Source organism: Heteronotia binoei, chromosome 4 (assembly GCF_032191835.1).
Source record: "Heteronotia binoei isolate CCM8104 ecotype False Entrance Well chromosome 4, APGP_CSIRO_Hbin_v1, whole genome shotgun sequence".
Lineage (NCBI taxonomy): Eukaryota > Metazoa > Chordata > Lepidosauria > Squamata > Gekkonidae > Heteronotia > Heteronotia binoei.
The window spans coordinates 45,989,438-46,014,343 of record NC_083226.1 but is presented as its reverse complement, the minus strand read 5'-3'; the positions used below and the strand labels follow the sequence as shown (position 1 = coordinate 46,014,343).

Here is a 24,906-nt window from a genome sequence, read left to right as displayed (position 1 = left end):
CACTAACTCAGCTTAGAGAAAACACTGCTGCTGAGTCATTCTTTCTCATTGCTGCCTGTGCAAGTGAAACCAGACAGCAAGCCCCCCAGAATAACTGTTGTATTGGAACATTTCCAACCATTTCTTAATGTAAGAAATAATTTGGTTCAGATTTGGAACATTTACAATATGGAAAAAACCTGCACAGTTCAATCAAAATCCTTATTAACAAATTCTGACTGTATAGCTGTACTATTCATTATCTACACTTGGGATCAATTCAAAAACATTTATAATGCAAAAAGGCCACAAAGTCCCCGGAAAGCAGTCACAGAAGGAACTCATGTCCAAAGAAAAATCTGCACAGCTCTGATAGTTTTACATGCTGCTCTTGCTAAAAAAAATTTTTTTTCATCAGCTGGAGAGGTTGATAGATTGTGTGGGGAACTCAAAGGAGAAGCTTTCAGTGCTCTAGAGGAGACTCACCAAAGTATAGACAAAGGCTGCACTTTGTTGTTCATAGGAGATTCCAGAAGGTTAGCCCTGTTTAGTCTATTGTAGTGAAATGAAAAGGAAGTTCATTGACACCTTAAAGACTAACATTTATTCCAGCATGAGCTTTTATGAGATATGAGGAGGAATGAGAGGGAGGAATGCAGAAAGAGAAGGGGGAATTTAAAAAGGAAAGTCTGAAGGGGGAATGAAAAACCCAAGCCCAGTTGTTTACCAATCCTCCTGATTCTCCAGTGCTACAGCTGCTGTTACCACTGTGGCAAACCCTTTCATTTGGACGAGAGCAACCAATAAAAATTGCTTCCTTACAATGGCCCCAGCCACTTTCTGGAAAATTCAGTGAGTGCTGGGAAAGTACTAGCTAGCATCAGGGTGCCCTTGTGTGCCAGGTTAGGAAACCTAGCACTAAACAAAGGCTGAACATACTTTGGTGATCATTTCGATATGGGAGTGACTTCTTGAAGGCAGGTGCCTCTAATTACTGAGACACTCAACAGGATCCCTTCCTGTATCAGAGGCTGGACTGGACCACTTCAGATTGCTAATTTGGAAGCATATGAAACTGCCTTATACTGCATCAGACCATTAGTTCCTTAAAGCTTATATTCTCTTCTCTGACTGGCTGCTACTCTCCAAGGTCGTAGGCAAAGAACATTCCTAGGTTGCTATCTGACATCTGCAAAGGATTACATTCAGGATCTTATGCACGTAAAGCTTGTGTTCTGCCACCCCTTCCCAGAGGTCATTCTAAGATGTTTGTGACTGGAGAAGTACTAATGCTTTTAACAGAGCACTGTGGGTTACAGTGCAAACCTAACTAGAGCCCACTGTGGTTTTTGTTTTCTGCAAACAGCTTCCTCTGCTTGCAGAACTTACAGTTCGACAAGAAGGTTCCAGACTAGCTAACATGACAGTTTTATGTGTGATGGAGGCTTCCAACTCTTTACTTAGTCACATGCAGCCTGAAGTGGTTTAGCCCAGCACCAGAAATGCTATGTATAATTCAGTTCTATGAAGATGACTACATTTCTACAGTAAGAAATATTATTGTAGCCATTGTTGTAGAGTGGAAATGGAATATTCAACTTCAAGACATGCCCATTATACATTCCCAATGGCAATACTTCTCTCCCTGACCCAAATATTCATTATATTATTGCATACTGAAGAAATTCTTCCAAATGCCATGCCACTAACCTTATAGCTTCATAAACTTTTAGCAATATGTGGGAAGACAATATTGGAATTGTGCTGTTAAAATTTAATATGTGCGAGGGCTTATTTTAATTTTTTACCATATGTATAACACTGTTTGTTCAAATAAATTATGTTACAGACTAAATGTTCAAATGCCATTACATTATCATTAAACTCAACATTCTCAGCAATGTGCATTTATGAAGGCAATGAGACTTCATATGAACCCTTAATAATGATGGAGATTGTTTTAGTGGCATACAGTCCATTAAAAAGAAAAGTGTATAAATGTCTAAAGCCGCTAGAGAAGGGATTTTCAAATGTGCAGGATTATCTTTAATATGGAACAGAACTGATTTTTTTTCTAATATGTGTCTCATTTCACCTTCATAAGGTTCAGCATGGCAGCAACTGAAAAAAAGGGTGTCCTAAAGGTGGATTCCATGTTGCCCTGGAAAGAGCAAGGTTGCATCCACCTGTGGCCATTCATTCCTCCTCTACCCCTACATTGTAGACCAAGGCCACTGTTGTGAGGAATGAACCACAAAATCTGAGCAACTGAATGGTAATAGGATTGCCAAACCTCAATTGGGGATGGGGGATCCCTTGGTTTGGATCCCCCAGGGCTTCAGAGCTATCAGAAAGTGGGATGAAATAGCTGTGGGATGATCCTCTCCATGGTGGGAATTACTCCCCCAATAGGCAAGAAGCAGGATATAAATACAATGTGCCTATGTAACCAGGGACAACACTCTAGTTTTTGGGCAAATTAGCTTTAAAACCATAGTTTTGCCCCAAAATCAGAGCATCTCGCACCCCATGTCACCAATGTGCTCCCAGAAAGGTAAGCCCCATCCCCTGCCCACTGATCTGACTGACCTGGAAACCCTAAATGGTAATCACTTCCCTCCTGAGCAATATTCTCTCTATTTTTTTCCTTCTGAGGGAAGCAGTTCACATCCTGAGCAGAATAACTGCTGTAATCTTGAAATGGACAAGGGGCAGTGCAAGACCCTGTGCAGCTCCAGATTGCTGCTGAGCAGGGCTTCCTGTGTTAATGAATAGCTGCTCACATGCACAGCTTAGAGGGAACATTGGTCCTGAGTTTGTGGAAGCATTTTTGTTTGACAACAAATATGATGGTGGGTCTCCATGGCTCTGTTAGGGTTGCCATTACCAGGTGGGGCCTGGAGATCTCCCACTTTTTACAACTGAGCTCCAGCTGGCAGGGATCAGCTCCCCTGAAGAAAATGACTGGACTCCATGGCATTGTACCATTCTGAGGCCCCTCTCCTCCCCAAACCCCATGTCTCCCAGATCTACCCGCAAAGTCTCTAGGTATTTTCCAACCCAGACCTAGCAGCCCTAACTCTGTTTGATGTTTCAAGCCTTCTTCCAGTTGAAAGGATCTTCTTCTGATGAAAGTGGTGCATCATCTAGAGAGTGGAAGAAGGCTTCAGACTTTGCTGAATGGTATGACAGAAGCCACTGTCATTGTGTTATTGTCAGGCCTCCAATTCAGTGGGAGTTCACAGGAGCACAGCTCCTGAACCCTTCTGAGAGTTCCACCTCCTCCTTCTGAGAGTCCCACCTTCTTGTCCATTGAATAGTATGTGCAGCTGCATAACAATTCCTGGATGAGCTCCACCACCTATTTTTCTACAAAATGACCCCTGCTTATTGTATATATGTAATGGAAGTCTGCTCTCCCCTCTAATATCTGTGTGGTTCAGTTTGTTCCTCTTGGGTGGACCACTTGTTTCAGTTCCCAGTCTTGTATGCTAGCTGTAGTTGTTGGTTGTGAGAGTTGTCTGCTTGACGACAACTCATCCAGCTTGTCTCTGCTGAATGGATCTGAGGATGAGTGCCTGAGTAAGAAATCAGTAAGTACTGGAAACTGCCACCATTCTTTAGGCCAGACTGTATAGTGTTAGGAGCAGAAGGAACGTTTTGACATCTCACAACATGATGTCAAAGTGTCCTGATTTAAACCTTGTTCATTAGTAACGGTGAATGCTTATACTATCCATGTGCACTTGATTTTTTTTTATACATGTGTTGAGTAATTCTTGTGTTACATTCAAAGCTTGTATAGCTGAACATGTGAGCAAAGCTGGGTACTAGACCCTGATTTCATTTGTAAAGTGAATTTTGCAAATTTGTAAAGGCTCTTACAAACAGGTTAAACATGTACATATAGGATGTACATGTGTTCACTTAACAAGTGAAGAGGGCTTGTTCATACATAGAGTCCTCTGTATGAATGAGTGGTAGCCATTCACTAATATGGGTGAAGGTAAAGTACACTGTTGCAATTGGGAGTAACTCCATTCTCCATCTTTAGTGTCAATATTCTACTAAATAGTTCCATTCCTAGCTCAATTTCTGGCCGTGCTGCAGTGGTATGTTGGGAATGATATAAAGAAACCAGTGTTTAATGCCCTCTATGCCTTTGCAAGACAGATAATTCCACAAACTTCTCTTCCCCAGCATCAGAAGCCCAGAAGAGATTTGCAAACACCAACAAATCCCTTCCTTGGCAACACTGGTGGCCATTTCGATCTATCCTCCCGCTCCCTCGGCATATTACTTTTTAACACTTGCGATTAATTTTAATGAAAATGATTGAAAAAGATATTCACTGAATGTTTTGGACATTTTCCAACCTATGTTAATACTTAATTGGAATGTGCCTGAGGCACTTAACATATATTAGCCTCATACTCAGGGTTGTTTAGCTTTGCATAGGATGAAGGGAAATTGTAAATAACTCCATGCCTTTGGGCAATAAGGCCGTGTGGTACGAATCGAAGGTTAATGAAAATGACCTTTTGCATAAAAAATGCGAGTTGTCAAATCCAGAAAGCAGAGCTTGTCACTTTCAATAAATAAATAACATTTTAACAAGCATATTTGTTCTCTCCCCCCCCCCCTTATTATTTATCTTCTCTCAGTGGTGTTGGTGGGGTTTCACAAGAGAGACGCATAATGTTCTGTTCTCTCCCTAGATACTATTTCTATGAAGTTCTTTCTTCAGACAACAGCTGAGCTCAAGTGGATGTGGGGTGGGGGAGAGTTTAACTCTGCTCTAGGTAATGTTCATGAGAGATTTGTTTGAGGAATAATTCAACTTTTGATCCATTCGTTTTTTTTTATTGCTGGAGGCATTTAAATTTATTTATAATATACTCTGTACATTCTCCAGATATTCCTTTTCAGGGACATACAAAGTCAGAAGGAACATACCCTTTTCAATAAGCTTTACTTACTACATTTTTAAAGTAATCAACCCAATGACAGCACCAGAATTCAATATGCATCCATTTTAATGGCATATTTTCCCTTTCCCTGTCAAATCAATCTTGTCCTCAGCTCCAAGTCAGCTGGGAAAAGCATCTAGGTGATAGAAGCATTTCTGGAGTATTTTAAATTCTATGAAATCAGATAGGGCCTACTTACTGGCTCTGTAGCATTGTTGAACCTAACGACAGAACTAGACATTCAACATCTGTCCAGGGCCTAGGAACTCAGATTTTGTTTTTAGTAGAGAAGCTTGTATTTCTCTTGCAATCCCTGCTGCCCCACATGTATGTTTTCCCCAGTTAGGTTTCCAGATGTACACCTGCCATGTCACAAGAAACATCAGAGAGAGTTTGGGATGGGAGAAGCAGCAAGAGGGAGAAAGGTTCAGCATCCATTTCCTATCTGCTACTTCCTCAATAGAAACCTTTCCCCAGCATTTTCCAGTTGTTCCCAGTTCTGAGTCAGCCACAAAACATCTAGCTTGGATCTCAGTAGGGGCTGCTTTGCATATCACCTGTTTTGTCTGAACTTGTGAGTTTATATAACATGCCAGCAGAGCAAGGACATAAGCACGAACTGAGGAAGAAACACAGAAGTGGTGGAAACCACACTGATCATAGTAAGATCCAAAGCAGTCCTGGTAGGCCCATAGCTATGGGGGGCTGGGGGATTCAGACCCCACAAATCAAACCCCTGCTTGACCTTTAAGGTCCCTCCAATCAGTCCCCCATTGGATTCCCTATTGGATTATGCTCACTTCAGAAGAAAGGAAGAAAGAGTTGATCCCAAAAACATGCAAGGTTTTTATTTATCTTGCAGCTGGCTGCCCAGGTGGGGTTTTTTTTTAAATTAAAATGTGACATCATTTGTGATGTCATTTTGGGCCCCATGGACCCCCCACTTAAAATTTTATTCCCTGGGTCCCCCACCTAAAATTTTCTGGCTACGGGCCTGAATCCTGGTATGAAACTGATCAGTGCCTGCTTAGGAGTTCACTCTGACTTAGGGTTGCCAGGTCTGTCCTGGCAACCGGCAGGGGATGTGGGGGACTTACCAGGAGTAGAGAGAGGCTCAGCTGATGTTGCAGCAACATGTCCACATCACTTTCAATGTGACTCAGAAATGATGTCATCATGCAGCAAAACCAGGGCAATGCTCTGGTATTTGGGCAAAAACTCTATGGTACATAAGAACATAAGAGAAGCCATGTTGGATCAGGCCAATGGCCCACCCAGTCCAACACTCTGTGTCACACAGTAGCCAATATATACACACATACACACACACACATACTGTGGCTAATAGCCACTTGTGGACCTCTGCTCCATATTTTTATCCAATCCCTCTTGAAGCTGGCTATGCTTGCAGCTGCCACCACCTCCTGTGGCAATGAATTCCACATGTTAATCACCCTTTGGGTGAAGAAGTACTTCCTTTTATCTGTTTTAACCTGACCGCTCAGCAATTTCATTGAATGCCCATGAGTTCTTGTATTGTGAGAAAGGGAGAAAAGTACTTCTTTCTCTACTTTCTCCATCCCATGCTTAATCTTGTAAACCTCTATCATGTCACCCTGCAGTTGACGTTTCTCCAAGCTAAAGAGCCCCAAGCGTTTTAACCTTTCTTCATAGGGAAAGTGTTCTACCATATTTTGCCCAAATACCAGAGCATACCCTCAATATTGCCAAAGTGCTGACATTACTTCTGGTCATGTTGGAAGTGATGTAAACATGTCACTGGGCCTTGCTCTTTTTCTAGAAAAGTTCCATCCACTGGCCAACTGATTGGTGGGGGGGGGGCAGTGGGGCTTGGCGGCGGGGGACCCTTGCTGCCACCAAAGGTGGTGTCTGGCAAGCTTCTTCTGACTACATTATACCTTTTATTTCATTTCTTCATTACATCAATGAAATGTTCATGCATTTGCAGCCACAGAAGGATAGAACTGGCAAGTTGAGTCTTTTGTTTCAAGACTGCAGCCTAGAACTGTTTACAAATAATTTTCATTTCTGTCATTACAATCCGTTAAATCAGTTTGGTTTGTTGTAGGAAATGGCTGGGTTGGGGGGGGGGGACCTCAACCTTCTCCCACTCATGAAACAGGCTCTGCTTTATTTATTTTTTAGCAACCATTCCCTGTAGCTGCTGTGTTGCTGCAGAGAATTCAAGTTAGGACTGGGGAACCTGGACCCATCTTTTGGCTTTCAGGTTTTTAAAGAACACTGGAAAGGGAGCATCCCTTTTATAATTGTGAAAAATCCCCAAATTTACTTTAATATCTCAGTTTTATGACGTTTTTTCTAACTGGAAACAGATGGAGGTGCCTTAGAGACCAACACATTTGTTGAAGAATAAACTTTTGTGGGTTAGAGCCCACTTCATCAGATGCCTGAAGTGAATGTTGAGTCAGCAGATAACAGAGGCATGTACTGACAAAGAGGGAAAGAAATCTGGAAAAGAGAGGTTAATCCAGTATGAAATGAAGAAATGCAGTCAATGGGTACATTCACACTACACTAAATAATGTGTTTTGCAACTGGATATTTACTGTGGATGAACAGCAAAAATGCAGTTGCAAAATCCATTATTAACATTTGCATGCAAGACTCAAAAGAATACTAGATAAATAGATGGACCATTGTGAGAGTGACCTACCTTAGGGACATTAACCAACTTGACACCTCTATAGTAGTTAAGAAAGGAATCTTGCTGGGTGCTCTTGGGCCAATCACACACTCTCAGTCTCAGCCCAGTTTACCTCAACGAGTTGTTGAGTACAATGGAGAATGATGCAAACTGCTTTGAGTCCCTGTTGGGGAAAAGAGTGGGATTTTCTGGTCACATTTGAGGTACTGCAATAGGGCAACAGGAAGTTAGTCAGCTGTGTTCTTCTGTTAAGAGAATAGCATCAGCCAACGATGTCTAACCCTTTTCTCCAATTGAGTTTAACAATTCTTATACTATGTGGATGAATAAGGAGCTGAGCAGTGCTCATTAAAGTCAGTGGACTTAGAGGGGTATAACTCTGCCCAGGATTTCAGTGTGTGTAACAAGGCAGTGTTCAGACTGGGGTCAGATGGGGACATTGACAGTGAAGTGGGCTTGCCAGGGAGGAGACCTCCCGTTGATAACCCTCTCTTCCTGGCACTGCTTTGACCATTCTGTGGAATGATGGCCTGGGCTGCTGGCACAATTATTCCTATGCACCCTTTTCCCCAGGACAAAGTCAAGCAATCTCTGGTTTATTGGGGAGCTGATAGCAGTAAAACAGGAGGGAAGACAACTAGAGTGCTGCTGGCAGAAAACTTGAAGCGAAGACTGATTGAACACAGCCTACAGCCTATATTAGAACCTATTCTGTGGTAGCTGCAATGGCAAAAGGACAATATTTTTCTGCCACTATTGTGTCTGTGTGTAATTGTCCAGCTGAGCTGCTTTGTGCAGTTCTAGGATCTTTATATCATAGCCTCAAGGATTTGGGCGCCGACCACATGGAGGCCCATTGTGCTCAGTTTGCCACTTACTTTGCAGACAAAGTCACCCAGATCCTGTCTGGGCTAGCAGGGATGCCTGTTCTGGGAGATGCACCTGGCCCCCTCACAGATGATCTTCAGGAGGCACTTGAAGACATTAGGACTGCATTTGACTGATTTATTTTTTATTTATTGGCAGCCCTAATTGGAATTTCTAAACTCTAACTTCTTATGGTGTTTTTTTTTTAAAAAAATGTTTTATTTTAGATTGTTTTATTGTGCTTTTATGATCATTTTATTTATGTTGTAAGCAGACTTTGAGGGAGTAATAAATTATTTAAATAAATGAATAAATAATGATTGTCTGGCTGATGGTGTGACATCACTTCTGGAGAAGATCCAGAAACCTAGATGTTACCTTAAAAAGGTAAAGGTAGTCCCCTGTGCAAGTACTGAGTTGTTACTGATCCATGGGGTTACAGAGTGTTTTGCCATTGCCTTCCCTAGCCATCTATGTTTTACCCCCAGCAAGCTGGGTACTCATTTTACCAACCTTGGAAGGATGGAAGGCTGAGTCAACCTTGAGCCAGCTACCTGAACCTAGCTTCTGCCAGGATCAAATGCAGGTCATGAGCAGAGCTTGGACTACAGTACTGCAGCTCACCTCTCTGTGTCATGGGGCTCGGTGGAAGTTACATAAGTCCTCTGTAAAAATTATTCAGTTCCAGAATTTTATCATGACTAGGGATGGACACAAACCAGCTCATGAACTAAAGTTCATCATTAATTTTGCCTGGTTCGCAAAGCAATTTTCATGAACTGAAGAGCCACCATGAACGTCAAGAAATTACATGTTGGTTTGTGAAAAGCAGAAAACAGCTTTAAATGTCTCAGAGCCATTTAAACTCTGCTGTCTGCTCTTCATGAAAAACAACTGAGCTGCAGGGATCAGAAAGGGGTCACAAATCAAAACAAACTGATTTCGTTCCTGAACCAAGGTTTCTGTCTGTGGTTCAGCCATGAACCACAAACTGAACTGCAAAAATTCAATTCATGACCATCCCTAATCATGTCCCCCATTTGGGGATCTCCTGAATCTTCTATTGTATTAAATGTTCATGCATCAGGCAATAGCATTATAAATCTGTTCTGCTTTTGAGGTCAGATTTATAATTTTGTTGCCTGACTCATGATTTTTTCAACTTTTTACATTTGCAGCCATTGCATTTGCACATTTTATGTGACAAATGTTGCATTTGTAATCTTTTGTAAAATAATGTTTCTTATATAAAACTCACTGGTGGTAATGTTCCATTAAGCTATAGATTTTAGTTAGGCATTTAGTCAACAAACTCAAAATTGAAAATTAATGGTCTCTGACATTCTACTGCTATGAGCCACTACACTGGCAAATAAGGATTTAGGATGGGATACCATCTATATTGTACAGCACTAATGGCAGTGAAGACTCTAGCGCTGATTAGCAGAGCTGGTGTTAGGGTTGCCAGGCCTCCCGCCTTAGGGAGGATTCCTACCAGTTATTTACATTGTCCACTGCCACTCTGAATAGTGGAGGGAGAAAAATAAATTTTATCAGGTCTCTGAGCTTGTACATAACTTCTGGGTATAACCGGAAAGTGATAATTTTCTAAGAATTGCTGGGAACTCTAGTGTTTCACCATAGATTTTACCATAGATTACCTGTGATTTCTAGAACTGCCCATTACTACTTCTGGGCTGCACTTGGAAGTGATATAGGGACATTGGCGACACTGCCTGGCAAACCCAGCTGATGTGGTGGCATGGGAAGCTCAGGTGCTCAAAGGATTGCAGGGTTCATGGTCCAGCTTCTGTGAGTAAACAAAAATGATGAGTTTCTTGTGATGAGAAGTTCATGGAAGGGCACATCGAGGACTGGGAAGAGGTTCTGGAACACAGGAAATCTGAAGAACCTAGAGAATAGGGCCAAGGAATGTGGAAAAAGAATAGATTAACAAGAATGTTGCTTTAAGTATCAGGAAACTGCAGGAGTATGAAAACATTTACTTCAGATAAAGAGGGATTCCCAGCCATGGGTGGAGGAAAAAGGAATGCTGGCTAAAGAGACTGGGCCACTAAAGGAAAAGAGTTAGTCAGCAGTAGTCAGAAAGCGGGAAACTGGGGAAGCACTAGGTAATAAAGACATGAAGTTAAAGGAAGTTGAACCTAAGGAAGTAGTTTGGAGCAAAGCTACACTTATGGCCAAGGACTTCAAGCTGTTATAGAGTTGCTCAGTCAAGATCATGGAGGGGAAATTATGTCAGCTGTGGCTTATGCTGTCACTACAGCACTGTGACTGGGCAACTGAAAGGGATGAAAAATGACCAAATGGCTGGGAGAGGGGTCATTTTCATATACTGACTTGAAGCTGGCAGTTATTGGTTCCAGGCTTTCTGATAGCATGATCTATGGTACTGTTCTGATGTTTAGAGCCAATCCTAAATCAATTGATCTGCAGCCAGCCTTCAAAATAGTTTTGCACAGTTATTGGGTGGCTCAGATCAGCAAAAATCATAGAGGTAAGGAAGCAGGGCCATATAGACCAGTGCTGTCTACACTAAGAGTACACTTCCCAAATCTTTCTGATAATCTGAGGATCACCTTTAATTTTTTACTAAGTTATAAGAGTCACATTGCTACACTGGATTCTATAAAGCTGCCTTACACTGAATCAGGCCATTGGTGTATCAATAGCTGACTAGCAGTAGCTCTTCAGGCTTTCAGGCAGAGGTCTTTTACATCACCTGCTACATGATCCTTTTATATGGACATACTGGGAATTGAAACTGGCACCTTATGCATGCAAAGTAGATGCTGAATCACTGAGCCGTGGCTCCTCTACAGAAGACTATTTTTGTACAACTTAACTTCTACATTTGCACTATTTATTTCTTTAAACCATTAAAAAGGGCCCTGCCCTTTCACCAAATATAATCATGGTGACTTATGTTACCCTAAGTGGTTGTGAGGATCTCCTCTGTTTGTTGGGAGCATTAGCTTGGAGAACCAAACAAGCAAGAGGGGGCAACATGCGGTATCTCCACTTATGTTTACTGAGATTTTTCCCCTCAGTAGAACTCTCAAATTATCCAGGCTTTAATTAATGAAATGTTTTTTATTAAAGAAAATTAAAAGAAATGAAAATCAAACCTATTAATTGAAAAAGCACTCATATAATTTCAGAAAATAAAAGTGGCAGCTTTATAGAGACAAGAAGGGAACTTATTTTACACGGGACTATATTCACTCATTCCAGAACAGGGATTCAAGAAGAAAGGTGAGCAGAACGAACCAGCATTCCACTCTAAGAAGTTGTACCATATTTCATGTTGGGAGTGTAATTTAGTGGATGTCCAGATAATGCATACACACAGAGAGAGGCACACATACACACAGAGTCACAGCAAGAGAGAGGCCAAGAAGGACAAGAGCTATGACGTAATTGTACCTAAAACAATGCTGTGATTGTGTGACTGAAACAATGTATTTGAACCAGGGAAGCTGCATAGCTTTTCCATGGGTTGCGAATGCAATGCAATCTTCATGTGAAAATGCCTATTATGTTTTATGACAAGAAAACAAAGGGGTGTTATGTGATTAAAATAGTTTTGACAATAAACTCAAGTAGGATAAACCAGATAAGGGAAAATCAGGCAAGGTGGGGGGGAATAAGGTAGTTGTACTGCCTTTTCTGGTAATTAATCTTTGGCATTGATGGATTTAAAAGAGATAAGAGAATTGCCAAAAACCAGATCTTTGCACCTTTAGGATCACTTTTCCCAGAAAAGCCTCTGGCCAATATTTGATGACCCACATTCCATGTGATTGTATGATCTATTTCAATTCTATTTGCAGACCAGATAAAAGTCATGAGGAGTGACCCAGTGAGATGTTGAGAAAGAAGGTTGTCTGCCATCACCTTGTCCAAGGTACCAGACTAGTCCTTTGAGGGAGGAGGGGTCCAGGCAAAACACAACAAAAAAAGTGTAAAACAAAGCATTACAAAAATAATATATTAAAACAAACAAAACATACATCAAATGGCAGCTGGTCCCAGGCAGGCCAATGAAGGAGCTTTCTTTGTTTTACCAGTCCCTCTAAAACAGCAGTTAAAAGGATGCTGATGGACGTAGTTTGAAGTACAGTCTGGAGGGTGGTCCTAGCTATGCTGCTGGAGATGACCTACACTGACCACTTGCCTCCATGCTTGAGAGGAGATGGATGGAGCTGCTAGCAGAGTCAGCATTCCACAGTTAAAAAGAGTGCCCATCAATCTCCAGTTTTGATATATTTCTTTCACTGTGTTTTCCCCCTGAAATTAAACCCAAACAACTGGTGACCATATAAACTGTGTTATTCCAGTTTGGGTCCCTGTATCTATTAAACACCTTTATTATGTTGTATGCTAATTAGCTGCTCACCCTCCGCATATGGACTGGTAACTTCCATTTCAATGTATCTGAAGAAGTATGCATGCACATGAAAGATTACACCTTGAATAAAACTTTGTTGGTCTTAAAGGGGCCATTGGATTTAAACTTTGTTCTACACTGACTGGTGGTAACTCTCCAGTATCTCAGGCAGAGATTGTTCATCCAAGCCTTGCTGGTAGAGACCCTGTGGAGAAACACCATTTTAGGCCTGTGTTTGTTTGGGAATAGGCTTCCCAGCCCCAGGTCCCAGCGGGAATCCCCCATTTTTACAGGCTTCTCCCCGCCCCCAGCCAGCTGGCCGGCAGGGGAAGCCCTGCCCCCCATAATCACCATGTAGTTTTAGAGCTCCTGCAGGTCCATTTTTAAAATATGTGCCTTTAAGGCTGAGCAGGAAGCAGGAAACAGGAAAGGCTTCAGAGAACGGCCCCTCCCTTTGTTTTGCTTTCGTTTTCAGATCAAGTAAAGTTCTGCAGGAACAAGACCCAGTAAGTATTTGTGTGTGAGAAAGAGGGAGGGGGCAGGGGATTTCCTGGTTTGGAGGCCCTCCCCCGCTTTAGAAAGCATGGGGGGGGGAGGGAAATGTCTACTGGGCATGCTATCATTCCCTATGGAGAACGATTCCCATAGGGAATAATGGGGAATTGACCTGCGGGTATTAGGGGCTCTGGGGGGGGCTATTTTTTGAGGTAGAGACACCAAAGTTTTAGTATAGCATACAGTGCCTCTCCCAAAAATACCCCCCAAATTTCAAAACTATTGGACCAGGGGGTCCAATTCTATGAGCCCCAAAAGATGGTGCCCCTATCCTTCATTATTTCCTATGGAAGAAAGGCATTTAAAAAGGTGTGCTGTCCCTTTAAATGTGATGGACAGAACTCCCTTGGAGTTCAATTATGCTTGTCACACCCTTGTTCCTGGCTCCACCCCCAAAGTCTCCTGGCTCCGCCCCCAAAGTCCCCAGATATTTCTTGACTTGGACTTGGCAACCCTATTTGGGAGTTGGCTGGAGGAGTCTCTCAAATTGGAGGCAGGCTTTGGCCTAGTCTCTTCTTTCTTCCCCCTCCCCTCCTGTCTGGAATCAGCAATTCTGGGGGGGAGCTCCCAAAAAGACAGGAAGTCCTTCAGGTGTATCTCCCAGAATGCTGCAGGAGGGTAGACCAGTTCCTGAATGGGAACTACATTTTATATATGAGATTTTGGGCGGGAAGCCCTCAATTCAGTCTTGGAGTTCAGTTAGTTCAGAAGGTATGGTCAGGCTTGCAACAATCTAAGTGAGGTGCCTGTCCTGCATGACATCCAGTTAGGGCAAGTATTACAACCAGGGCTTTTTTTGAGCAGGAATACACAGGAACACAGTTCTGGCTGGCTTGGTGACAGGGGGTGTGGCCTAGGCTTCCCAACCCTCCCGCCCTGGCGGGGGACCCCAGAATTTCCACCCTCTTCCCCCGCTCCCCAAAAAAATGGAAGCGGGGGGAGAGGGGGGAAACCGCGCCAAGGAGCTTGGCCCGGTGAGTGGCAGGGGCAGCGGGACCGCGGCGATTGTCCCAGGCTGGCCGCCCTCTGGCCGCTTTTGGCCTTGCTCCCCCCCTTCGGCGGCTCCCGCAGGGAGGAAGGGGCATCTGGGCCGGGCTGGGCTCCGAGCCCCCTTCAGCCGTGGAGAAGGAGACGCTGAGAGCGGTTCGGGCGCGTCCCCGCCGGCCTCGCTGCTGCTGACCAACTGCTGCTGCTGCTTCCGGATGGCTGGCGTTCCTGTGGGCTGGCGGGCGGCTCAGTCCTCCTTTCTTCCATCCGGCAGGCGAAGGGGGCGAGGGAGAGAAGAGGCGAGAAAGAAGGAGCGGGGGCGGCTCGGCAGCGCCGCCTTATCCGAGCCAGAGGCAGAGCCGGCCGTGGGCAGCCTGCCTCGTCACGCGTGTGTGCGTCGGGGGATGAAATAAACAATAAACAGGGCCCGGTGAGTGGCAGTGGGGCGCTGTGGGGCGGCAGGCTGGCTGGCAGGGCTGGCCGCTTTGCTCCCTCCCCCTCCAGTGGCTCCTGCGGGGAGGAGGGGGTGTCTGGGCCATCCCTTCAAATTCAGTTATGCTTGCCACACCCTTGCTCCTGGCTCCGCCCCAATGTCTCCTGGCTCCACCCCCAAAGTCTCCTGGCTCCACCCCCAAAGTCCCCAGATATTTCTTGTATTGGACTTGGCAACCCTAGTGTGGCCTAATATGCAAATGAGTTCTTGATGGGCCTTTTTACCCCAAAAGCCCTGATTATAACAGTGAGAGGGAGCATTTTTTTGCTACTTTGATTTGTTTCTTATGTTCACTTAAAAAAAATGCCTGTAAATAGTTGTATACTTTAAATAAAATGTTATGTTTGTTTAAAGTGGAGTCCCTCTCTACCACATAGTTCCCCCAACTGCTTGGAACACTAAGAAAGGGTTGGGGAATCTCTAGGATGGAGAGGTGGCACAGAAGTGGGTTGTCAACTCTCCAGGGGAGCCCCAAAGATTCCTAGGATGCCCCAAAAAGGGTTCTTAGCAAGTCCAGAGGGAGGTTAGGAGGCTGTCCTGCCTAACCAGAGCCCAGAAAGGGACAGTGGTGGCAGTGAATACTCTGAGGCAGCAAAGTGGAACAGCCCTTTCAAGTAAGTATACCAGAACAGCCCTTTCAGGTCAGAAGGGTTGGGCAGGATTGGGGCCAGCTAGCAGACGCAGGACTGGTCCACCACAGACCCTTTTAGCTATTATTGCCAAGTCCTAAAGTAAGAATCTGGTATAAACAAAACATGTATACTAAAATAGAGTCAGAGATACAATTCACATTTGGTAAGGAATGGAAAAGAGTTGCTAATCCCCCTAGTTATTTTGACCACAACAGACCAAATTAGTGGTGAGGTCAGTTATGTATGCTCATTACTTGATGTCTGCCTGTACCAAAAAATGACAGCTTGCATGTTGGACCAGACTAACCATGAAGCTTAAGGAGGTGGTAGCAGAACATCAAGGTGCTGCAACAGCCTTCGCCACTTCAGGATGCTGGTGAGAGATCATATGAATTAATGCTACCCTATTTTAAAAATTTAATGGAAATAGAAAACCAGCACAGAACGACCGCATTCCAACTCTTTGCTTTCCCCCTGCTGAGTACATTGTCATCAGGGTTTTACAAGGAAGAGCATTTATGATCAGAATCTGCTACATGGAGACTGAAATCCTGCAACTCATTCAACTACCTCTACATTCTGCTATCCTTCTATAGATCAGGCATGACCTGTCTCAAAATACGGACCACTGATATCACTTTTATACAGACCTTTGACTTAAATATTACTTTCATATTCAGTTTCTCTGAATTACAGTGCTTTCTGGGAGATGCTATTCAATGTGTTGTTCACTCAATGAGCTCTATGACATATGCACAGGCAAATTAAGACAGATTTGCTCCCTTTGCTTAATATGTGATTGTATGTTGCTGAAATATCATTATCATTGTTGTACATCCATGTTGGATCAGAGTGCCTGCCTTAAAATAATAGAAGTTTGACAGCTCTATTCTGGGCTCCCACTGGAAGTTGTTAAATTCTAGGGACAGGCCCTTTTATATCAAGGTACAGCATGGCAGCAATGCAATGTTAAATGTCACATTTTCATAATGCTATCATTTTAAAGTTTGGCCATGCAGAAGATGGCCAAAGACATTTTGCTGCCTAAGGCAACAAATCCAATTGGCGCTTTTCTCCCTCTTCTCCCTTCTGCCCATTATAAATATAATAATCAGCTAAATAGTTGGCAAGTTGCTGCCTTTGAATGGAACCCCATGATCTGTCACTCAAGACAGGCTGTTTCACCCTCCTAAAGGTAGAATTGGCCCTGTGGCCAAGGTAGAAAATTCTATTTATTACCAGCCTTGAACTGCGGACTGGGGGGATGCTTAAATTAAAAGAAAGAAAATCTGAAAATGTCTCCATATGTTTCCTATAAAAAATCACCCAGAACAGCTTTCTATTTCCCATGACCTGCAGTACTTGTGCTGCCGATTTATCTTCGCACATTAAAAAGATAGCTTATTCAGTCATTAACAATTGGTACATTCCTTTCAACACTGGGGACTCATGAAGTGTTTCTTTTAAACTAATGAGGTATTTAAAAAAATACAAACTGAGCTATGGAGAATAAACAACATGATGGCGCTCACAAGACCTTTTGCAAAATAGCTGTGTTATCTACCTCAGCCCTTAGCATCAATGAAAATGGTAATTGTCATCACTACACAATCTCATCTTTAATTATTCCAGGGTTTTCAGTTCTGTATCCAATAGCCACCGTGCTAGTAAATTGCTGACAAAACAGGAACGCACATGCCTTCTGACAGAATATATAATAATTATTGCAGGGTACAGAAGACTGTTTCCATAACTAAAGTGATTCCTTTGCTCCTGTTCATTAGGGAATTGTACCCAAAATGCAATTCAGTATAATTAGCATTTATGCTTTCCCACCAGAAGAGGGGCCAGCAATACACCTAGCTTATATATATATGATGCTTCCCCTTAGCACACTGAAGGAGCTGATATGTCATAAAGAAGGACAGAATGAAGAGCCATTTTGTGGCATCCTGCTATTCACGAAAGAAAAAGCACAAAAAATTCCATCCTGCAAGGCTGTGGTTCAGTACCCTGGTGCATATAGGATAAAGGGTATCCTATCATAGGGCTTCACACCCTTTCACACCATGGCACCATGCAGAATCTTTCCACATCTTCCATATGTCTATTAATTCACTTCCAGCTTTTATAATATTGCTTTTATTTACAGATATACATATAAGCAGAGCCTAAAAGAAGCAAATAGACACTCCCACCTGTGTGTAAAGTGGCATTAAGTCACAAGCATCTTATGGTGACCCATAGGGTTTTGAAGGCAAGAGATGTTCAGAGATGGTTTGCCATTACCTGCCTCTATGGGGCAACCTCAGACCTTCTTGGTGATCTCCCATCCAAGTATTAACTAGAACTGAGCCTGCTTAGCTTCTGAGATCTGATAACCCACTCCATCTTTACAAAGAATGAGCTAGAGCCTTGTGAGGAAGTGACAGAAATGTTGGGTTGCACTTAAAAGCCATCAGTCTTGATAAAGGCCAGGACTTTTGTTGTAGAAAATGCCCAGCAGGAACTCATTTGCATATCAGGCCACATCCCCTGATGTCACCATTGTTTCACATGGGGCTTTTTTGTAGAAAAAGCTCAGCATGAACTAATTTGCATGTTAGGTCACAAGCTCTGACACCACACCAGCCGGAACTGAGTTCCTGTGCATTCCTGCTCAAAAAAAGCCCTGATAAAGGCAATGAGACATTTGACACCGGCTAACGTGGACTGACTTTATGTGGATGAACTTATTCTTTACCTCATTGAAACAATAGTGGACTGAGTGTGCATGACTGTGAAGTGCAATATTTGTTTCGATAAAGTGCCTGTGTGCACTCTTGATGAATGAATTAATTACAGACTGTTTTCTAATGTTTTGGTTTATGAGTCACATACACACTCTTAACTTTTAAACTTTTAAAAAGTGCCTGCATGCACTCTGATTTATTCTACTGCAGACTGTTTGAATCCATTTAAGTGCAGACTGTTTGGAAAAAGAGGTTATATTAAAGTGCCTGCATGCACTCTTGTGTATTTTATTGCAGTCTGTTTAATGATAGAGTCTTTGGAATGTTAAAGTGCCTATGTGCATACTTATATTTCTCATTATAGACTGTTCAGAAGCAGAGGCTACTTAGAAGTAGAGGCCACAAGGTTTTTCTTATCACCCTATTATTTTCTTGTAATAAGTGTTTGGATAGGATAGTGTTTATAGTTTCACCCTGACGTTTCTTCTGTTATAACTCTCATAGCAGGCAGCAAAGCCACAAACCCTCTTCTTAAATTCAAGTGAATATTTGTATAGCCTCAAGGCTTCAGATAGCTGCAATTAAAACCTTCAGCTTTCTAGCATCCACATGCAAACAAACACCAATGTGACTCCAAACTGTTTCTTTGCTTTGCCTCACCAAGACAATTTCTCCAAAAAGATCAGCCATGCCAACCAGCATTGCCTCAGTTTCACCTGAATTTTGCTTCAGCATGTTCTGTATTAGCAACCTGACCATGGTCTCAATACCCTAGTTCATTCAGAGTCAAGATGGATACATCTGGAGGCTTGAATAATGAAATTTAGAGCTAGGTATTATCTGCATATTGATGACACCCAATCCCAAAGTCCCAGACTATCAAATTCAGCAACCTTATATCTTTTGAACAGCGTGGGTGAGACAAGTCCCACACTATAGATTCTGATCCAGGACATGACTCTGAAATTGGAGCCAAACTATCTTCTAGGCCCAGTCCCTCAGAATATGCCGCTGGTATGAGTCCATCCATTTTTGTGAGGCACCAAATGGGCTACATGCAAAATGGCTTTGCTGACAGAAAAGGAGAACTAAACTCTTCTGAATGAACTGTATGAGTTTATCACACCAGGGCATTTAATTCATTTCATTGGGCCCCATGGGCTGTTAATGCCTCCTCCCCCAACATCTTAACGTGCCCAAGAAGACAAGCAGAACAGACAATGCAATATTTAATAAAACTCAAATTAGGTCTCAGAAGAGCAATACAGAGTATATTAAATACAGCCTTAACACTCACTGCTCTACTCATCTGCATGTGTTGAATAGCTATTCTAGCGCACACAGTGATTAAATATTGCTACACACAGATTTCACTGTACTATCCACAGCATGCTTAGAGAGGTGACTATAGTTGAAGGAAGAGTAATAACCAGCCTAGGGATGGCCCAGGCAAAAGATGACATTTGCTCACATAATAATGCATATTTATATACATGTAGTAACTGAAACACAAAGCCCAAACAGTACCTAGAGGCAGTTGTGTGTGTGTGTGTGTGTAAATTTGGGCTATTAAACTGAAGCTTAATCCTGACAAGGCAGAAACACTACTGGTGATTGAAAGGACTGATCTGGGAATTAAGGTGTCTCCTCTTCTGGATGGGGTTGCTCTCCCCCTGAAGGAGCAGGTCTGTAGCTTAGACGTGCCGCTGGACAAGCAGGTGGCAGCTTTGTCCAGGAGTGCCTTTTACCGGCTTTGACCACTTAGCCAGTTGTAGCCTTTCCTGGGCAGAAAAGATGTAGTCACTGCGGTGGATGTCCTGTTTACATCATGATGAGATTACCACAATGCACTCTACGTGGGCTGCCTCTGAAAAGTGTTCAGGAACTTGGTAAAGTCTTGTTCTCCAGCTCTGTTGGTTTCAGAGCCCAGTTCAAGGGGCTGGTGGTGTTGAACTTCTTAAAGCCCTATAGTAGGGGTGTCAAACATAATAATAATAATAATAATAATAATAATAATAATAATAATAATAATAATAATAATAATAATAATAATAATAATAATAATAATATAAAATTTTATTTATACCCCGCCCTCCCCGCCAAGGCAGGCTCAGGGCGGCTGAGTTTGGGGGCTGAATCAGGCCCCTGGAGGCCTCCTATCAGGCGCCCGAGCAACTGGCTATCATCTGCTTCCTTCTCCCTCTCTCTTGCTTCCTTCTGCATAACAGCTTACTTTGCCAAGCTTGCTCAATTGCACAGGAGCTACAGAGCAAAACCTCTATTTTCTCCATTGGCTGAGGCGCCTCCCTTGGGAAGGAATAGCTTGCTTTGCCAGGCTCTCTCAATCGCATAGCAGAGCTGCTGAGCCAGACCTCTCTTCCTCCTATTGACTGAGGCTTCCCACCCACCCCAGTCCCTGAGGAAGGAAGGAAAGAGCCAGAGCTTCCTTTGCCCAATTCCCTGGATCCCATGGGAGAAATACAAAGAAAGTAACAATGAGTGCTAACATTTTAAGCATGTTTTAAGGGTTTTTTTTTTTAAATAATTTTGTCTGTGTCCTTTATAAAGTTTATATCTTTGATACCTAATCTCAAATAGGTACACACATGGCCTGGCCCAACCTGGCCCCTCAAGGTCTTATTTATGTCAGATCCAGCCCTCATAACATATGAGTTCGACACCCCTGCCCTATAGTGTCTGGGGCCAGAATACCTTAAGGACAGCCTATTCCCATACAAAGAGCCCCATGGTGCAGAGTGGTAAAGCTGCAGTACTGCAATCCTAAATTCTGCTCACGACCTGAGTTCGATCCCAGCCAAAGCTGGTTCAGATAGCCAGCTCAGGTTGACTCAGCCTTCCATCCTTCCGAGGTTGGTAAAATGAGTCCCCAGCTTGTGGGGAGGAAGTGTAGATGACCGGAGAAGGCAATTGTAAACCACCCCGTAAAATGTCTGCCATGAAAACGTTGTGAAAGCAACATCACCCCAGAGTTGGAAATGACTGGTGCTTGCACAGGGGACTACCTTTACCTTTTTATTCCCATACAAGCCAACCTCACCACTGCTGTCATCTTATGAAGCCCTACTTTGGCTAACCCTACTTTCTTAGGTAAGTGACAGCCCAAGAAACAGTCTTCCTAGTCGTGGCATCAGAATTATAGAACTCTCCAAAGATATTCCTGTCTCTGCTGCCACTGTCTCCCAGTGGCACATAAAACACATTTCCTGACATTTTCTGAAGAATTCAAAAATAGTGGAGTATGTGGCAGCACATGTGCTGATGGCAATACCTGTGAGGGCTCACATTCAGCCAGTGCTGCATCAACTGCACTGCTGTCAATATAGTACCAGATCCAGTTCAAGGTCTTGGTGTTAACCTTCAAGGCCCTATGCAGCCAAGGACCTGCATATCTTCAGGACCACCTCTCCACATATGTCCCTTGCAGAACATTATGATCAACATCTTCTGGTTGTCCCCGGCCCCAACGATGTCTTTATTAGGTTGAGGGTTTTCTCTGTCCTGGCCCCAGCCTGGTGCAACAAGCTCCCTCTTGAGATGAGGGTCTTACAGGATCTGTTACAATTCTGCAGGGCCTGCAAGTGGGAGCTGTTCCACTAGGCCTTCAGATTAGGTGGTAGACAACCAAATCCATCTCAGCCTCCCCTGCTGATTACGCTGGTCAAAATGGAACCAGCCCAAACTAAGCATTGTTGTCAATCTGAATCCACCAATTGTATTTGCTGCTTATAACTGAACTATACCTAAATTTATATTATTTTTATGATTTGTAACCTTCCCTGAGTCTGCTTGTGGTGAGGGCAGGATAAAAATCAAACTGAATAAATCCCTCCTTCACACCCTGTGTTTCACTGATGTTTCTGTTTCTATATATACACATTTAGTTGTGGTTTCAACTCCTTTAAAACTGCTGTTTTCAGTTGCTAGCTGCCTTGACAGAGAGGGCAGAAAATGATTATAAATAAATAATATGTGTGTAAGTACATTTTATTAAACTATTTATACCCCACTTTTCACCTCAGTGGGCACCCAAAGAGCTAACATAGTTCTCCCCTACTTGATTTTTTCACACACCTTTGAGGTCAGTTAGGCTGAAAGGCACATGGACCCAAACTTGTGTATCAGGGTATTAGTGAGAGGTTGTGTATTTCCCCACCTCAAACTGTCCCATCCCCCCGCTCTGCTTCCCATTTATCAAAATTGAGATTTCCAACTTTCAGGCAGGATTTTTGTTATTGTTTCAGGTCCTTTTGGGGTGTTTCATTTTTTGGTTAACATCACACTTCAAGAGCCATCTCTCCCAGAATAAAGCTCCAGTTGGGACCTTTGCTCCATCTGCTCTTCTAAGCTGCTGCTTAATTTCAAGCCTTCTTAGTGGTGGCCTTCACATTGCAGAATGGCTCTATGTGTGGAAGGCATCCCTTTTTAAAGTTTAGGAAAGCGCATGAAACATTTGTTTAAGAGGGCATTTGGTTAGTGGATTTGTTGTTTTCTGTGAAAACAGTATGGTATGTCAAAACACATTCAGTTGCATTGAAAAGGAAACTATGGTTAGTATACAATTCCTTTTGATTCTATGAGACTGCAGCAAGTGCACAAAGCTGAAACTCAATGGACACGGCAGTACATTCCATTGAATTCAGTGGGACACTTTGAGTAAAGATGCATGGTACTGGACATTTAGGTGTCAGCCATCGGTTCCTTCCACTCCACCTAAAGGAGGAACTATGATTATTTTAATTTCTGACATCTTTGTCCCTGTGACATTTAGGAGTGGGGATTATTCCTCCCCCTAGACTTTGTAGCAGCCAACAAGAAAATTCAGGTCTGGAATTACAAAAAGAATCAACAGTTTTTCTAATTTTAAGCCATCTAATCACATGTACAGGCCCAGGCTACATTTTAGCACTTAAGAGCATGTCTCTTTTTCAAAGGCCCATTAAACCCATGATTGCTTAATTAGGTATTCTGAATTTAACCAGCATGTTACTAAGGATACAACCTTGCAAGGGTCGTGACCAAGAAGCAATGGAATCTCAGAGCTTCTCACCAAAACCCTTGTACATAGCTCAGCACACCAGCACTCTACAAATGACAAAAAGAGAAAATCCAGTGTATTGCAAATTTATTTTGCAGGTACATTAATCAGGTTCATTAAACGGAGGCAACATGTACGGGCCTATCAATCTACCTAGCGTCACCAGGACTTGCATAAAAGATTTGTTGTTTTCTTTTGTGCAAAAGATTCACACAATGTTTAGCTTTTTAATTTATCTGGCATATAAAGGTTTTTGTTTTCCTCCTTAGACGATCAAATGCTTTTATTTGGCTCTTAACAGGAGAGACGCTACTGATAACACCCTTCTTTTTCTTCTTTTCTCTTTTGCCTCATGAGATGCCGCACATGGCGAGAGGGGGAAGCCCGAGGTCTCCAGCCAGCAGATAAGAGGGAAACGCAGAAACCTGGAAAATTCGTGCATCTTGGAGATAAGGGGAAGTAAAATCTCCGCTCGCGTAACTTGCTGCAATGCCCGAAGGGGATGCAACCTAGCGCCCATCGCCTCCTGCCAGCTGCAAAGAAAGATTTCATAGACAGGTGCTTTTTTTTCAGATTTCTGCCTTGTGCCGCCGGCCCAGGTGCCACAGGACAAAACCTTAAGTCGGAAAATGGCAGCTCTCCGGCTACACCTGACGCCCCTCCTCCGCCTTGGTCCCCAGCTCGCGGCCCTTCTCAGCCAAGCTGTCCCTGAGCATCTCCTGCTCGCGCGAGAGACACTCGCCTTCAGGCTCCGCCTCCCGCTCTGGAAGGGGCCGGGTCAAAGGCGGCGGCAGCGGCTCCTGCTGCAGCTTCAACACCTGGCGGAAGAGGCTCCGGTTCTCTCTGCGCAGGCGCCGGTTCTCCAGCTTCAGCCGCGCGTTCTCTTCCCGAAGGCGCCCACTCTGCCGCTCCCGTTCCTCGCCCAATCGCAGTGCTTCGGCGTGGCTGGCGGCCAAATCTGCGTATCTCTCCGCCAGCTGCTGGGGCGAGCCGCCCGCTCGGCCTCGCCAACCGCCGCAGACGCAGTACTCCCCTGCCTCGCCGCGACCCCTCCGCGCGGAGCTGTGGGTGCTGCAGCAAGCGCTGTTGCCCCCTCCACCAACACGGGCGCCGCAGAAGCAGCAGCTCCAGTGTTGGCTCGCACTGCGCGTGCGTCTCATCCGTCGTTCTCGGTACCTCTCTAGGCTTTAAGAGCAAAACGAGGAAGCGGTTCTGTCCCCCTGCTCTCTAACTGAAGGGGCGGGGCTTCAGAGTGCAAAGGGAGGGGGCGGGGCTGAGGCGAGCAGAGCGACTGGCTCTTCCGTAGCCCTTGATTCAGTTACTTTGGCAACGGACGTTATAAAGGCAGTCCCATCTGCTGCCTGCAGAAGGAGGTCTAGGTAAACTTCAGTGAAGCTGCCTTGCTGCTATGGTCTCTCCTTTATATGGTTTCACTCTCACCCCTGCGGGCTGTAGAGACAGTATGGTGTAGGAGTAGGGTGGTAGGACATTGAGAGATCTGGGCTCAAATACCCTCTTAGCGCCGAAGTTTGTTGAGT

General features: G+C 43.7%; 1 protein-coding gene across 1 annotated transcript; it reads right to left on the bottom strand.

Moving 5' to 3' along the window:
* Positions 1-23,438: 23,438 nt before the first annotated feature.
* On the bottom strand, positions 23,439-24,616 carry TUSC1 (tumor suppressor candidate 1). Its single transcript, XM_060237199.1, has one exon. The coding sequence runs from the start codon at positions 24,526-24,528 to the stop codon at positions 24,013-24,015; it is 516 nt and encodes a 171-aa protein (XP_060093182.1). The 5' UTR covers positions 24,529-24,616; the 3' UTR covers positions 23,439-24,012.
* Between the last annotated feature and the right edge of the window lie 290 nt (positions 24,617-24,906).

Bases quoted from the DNA above. Each gene is read 5' to 3' on its own strand.
- TUSC1 (XM_060237199.1), bottom strand. From the start codon at position 24,528: ATGAGACGCACGCGCAGTGCGAGCCAACACTGGAGCTGCTGCTTCTGC.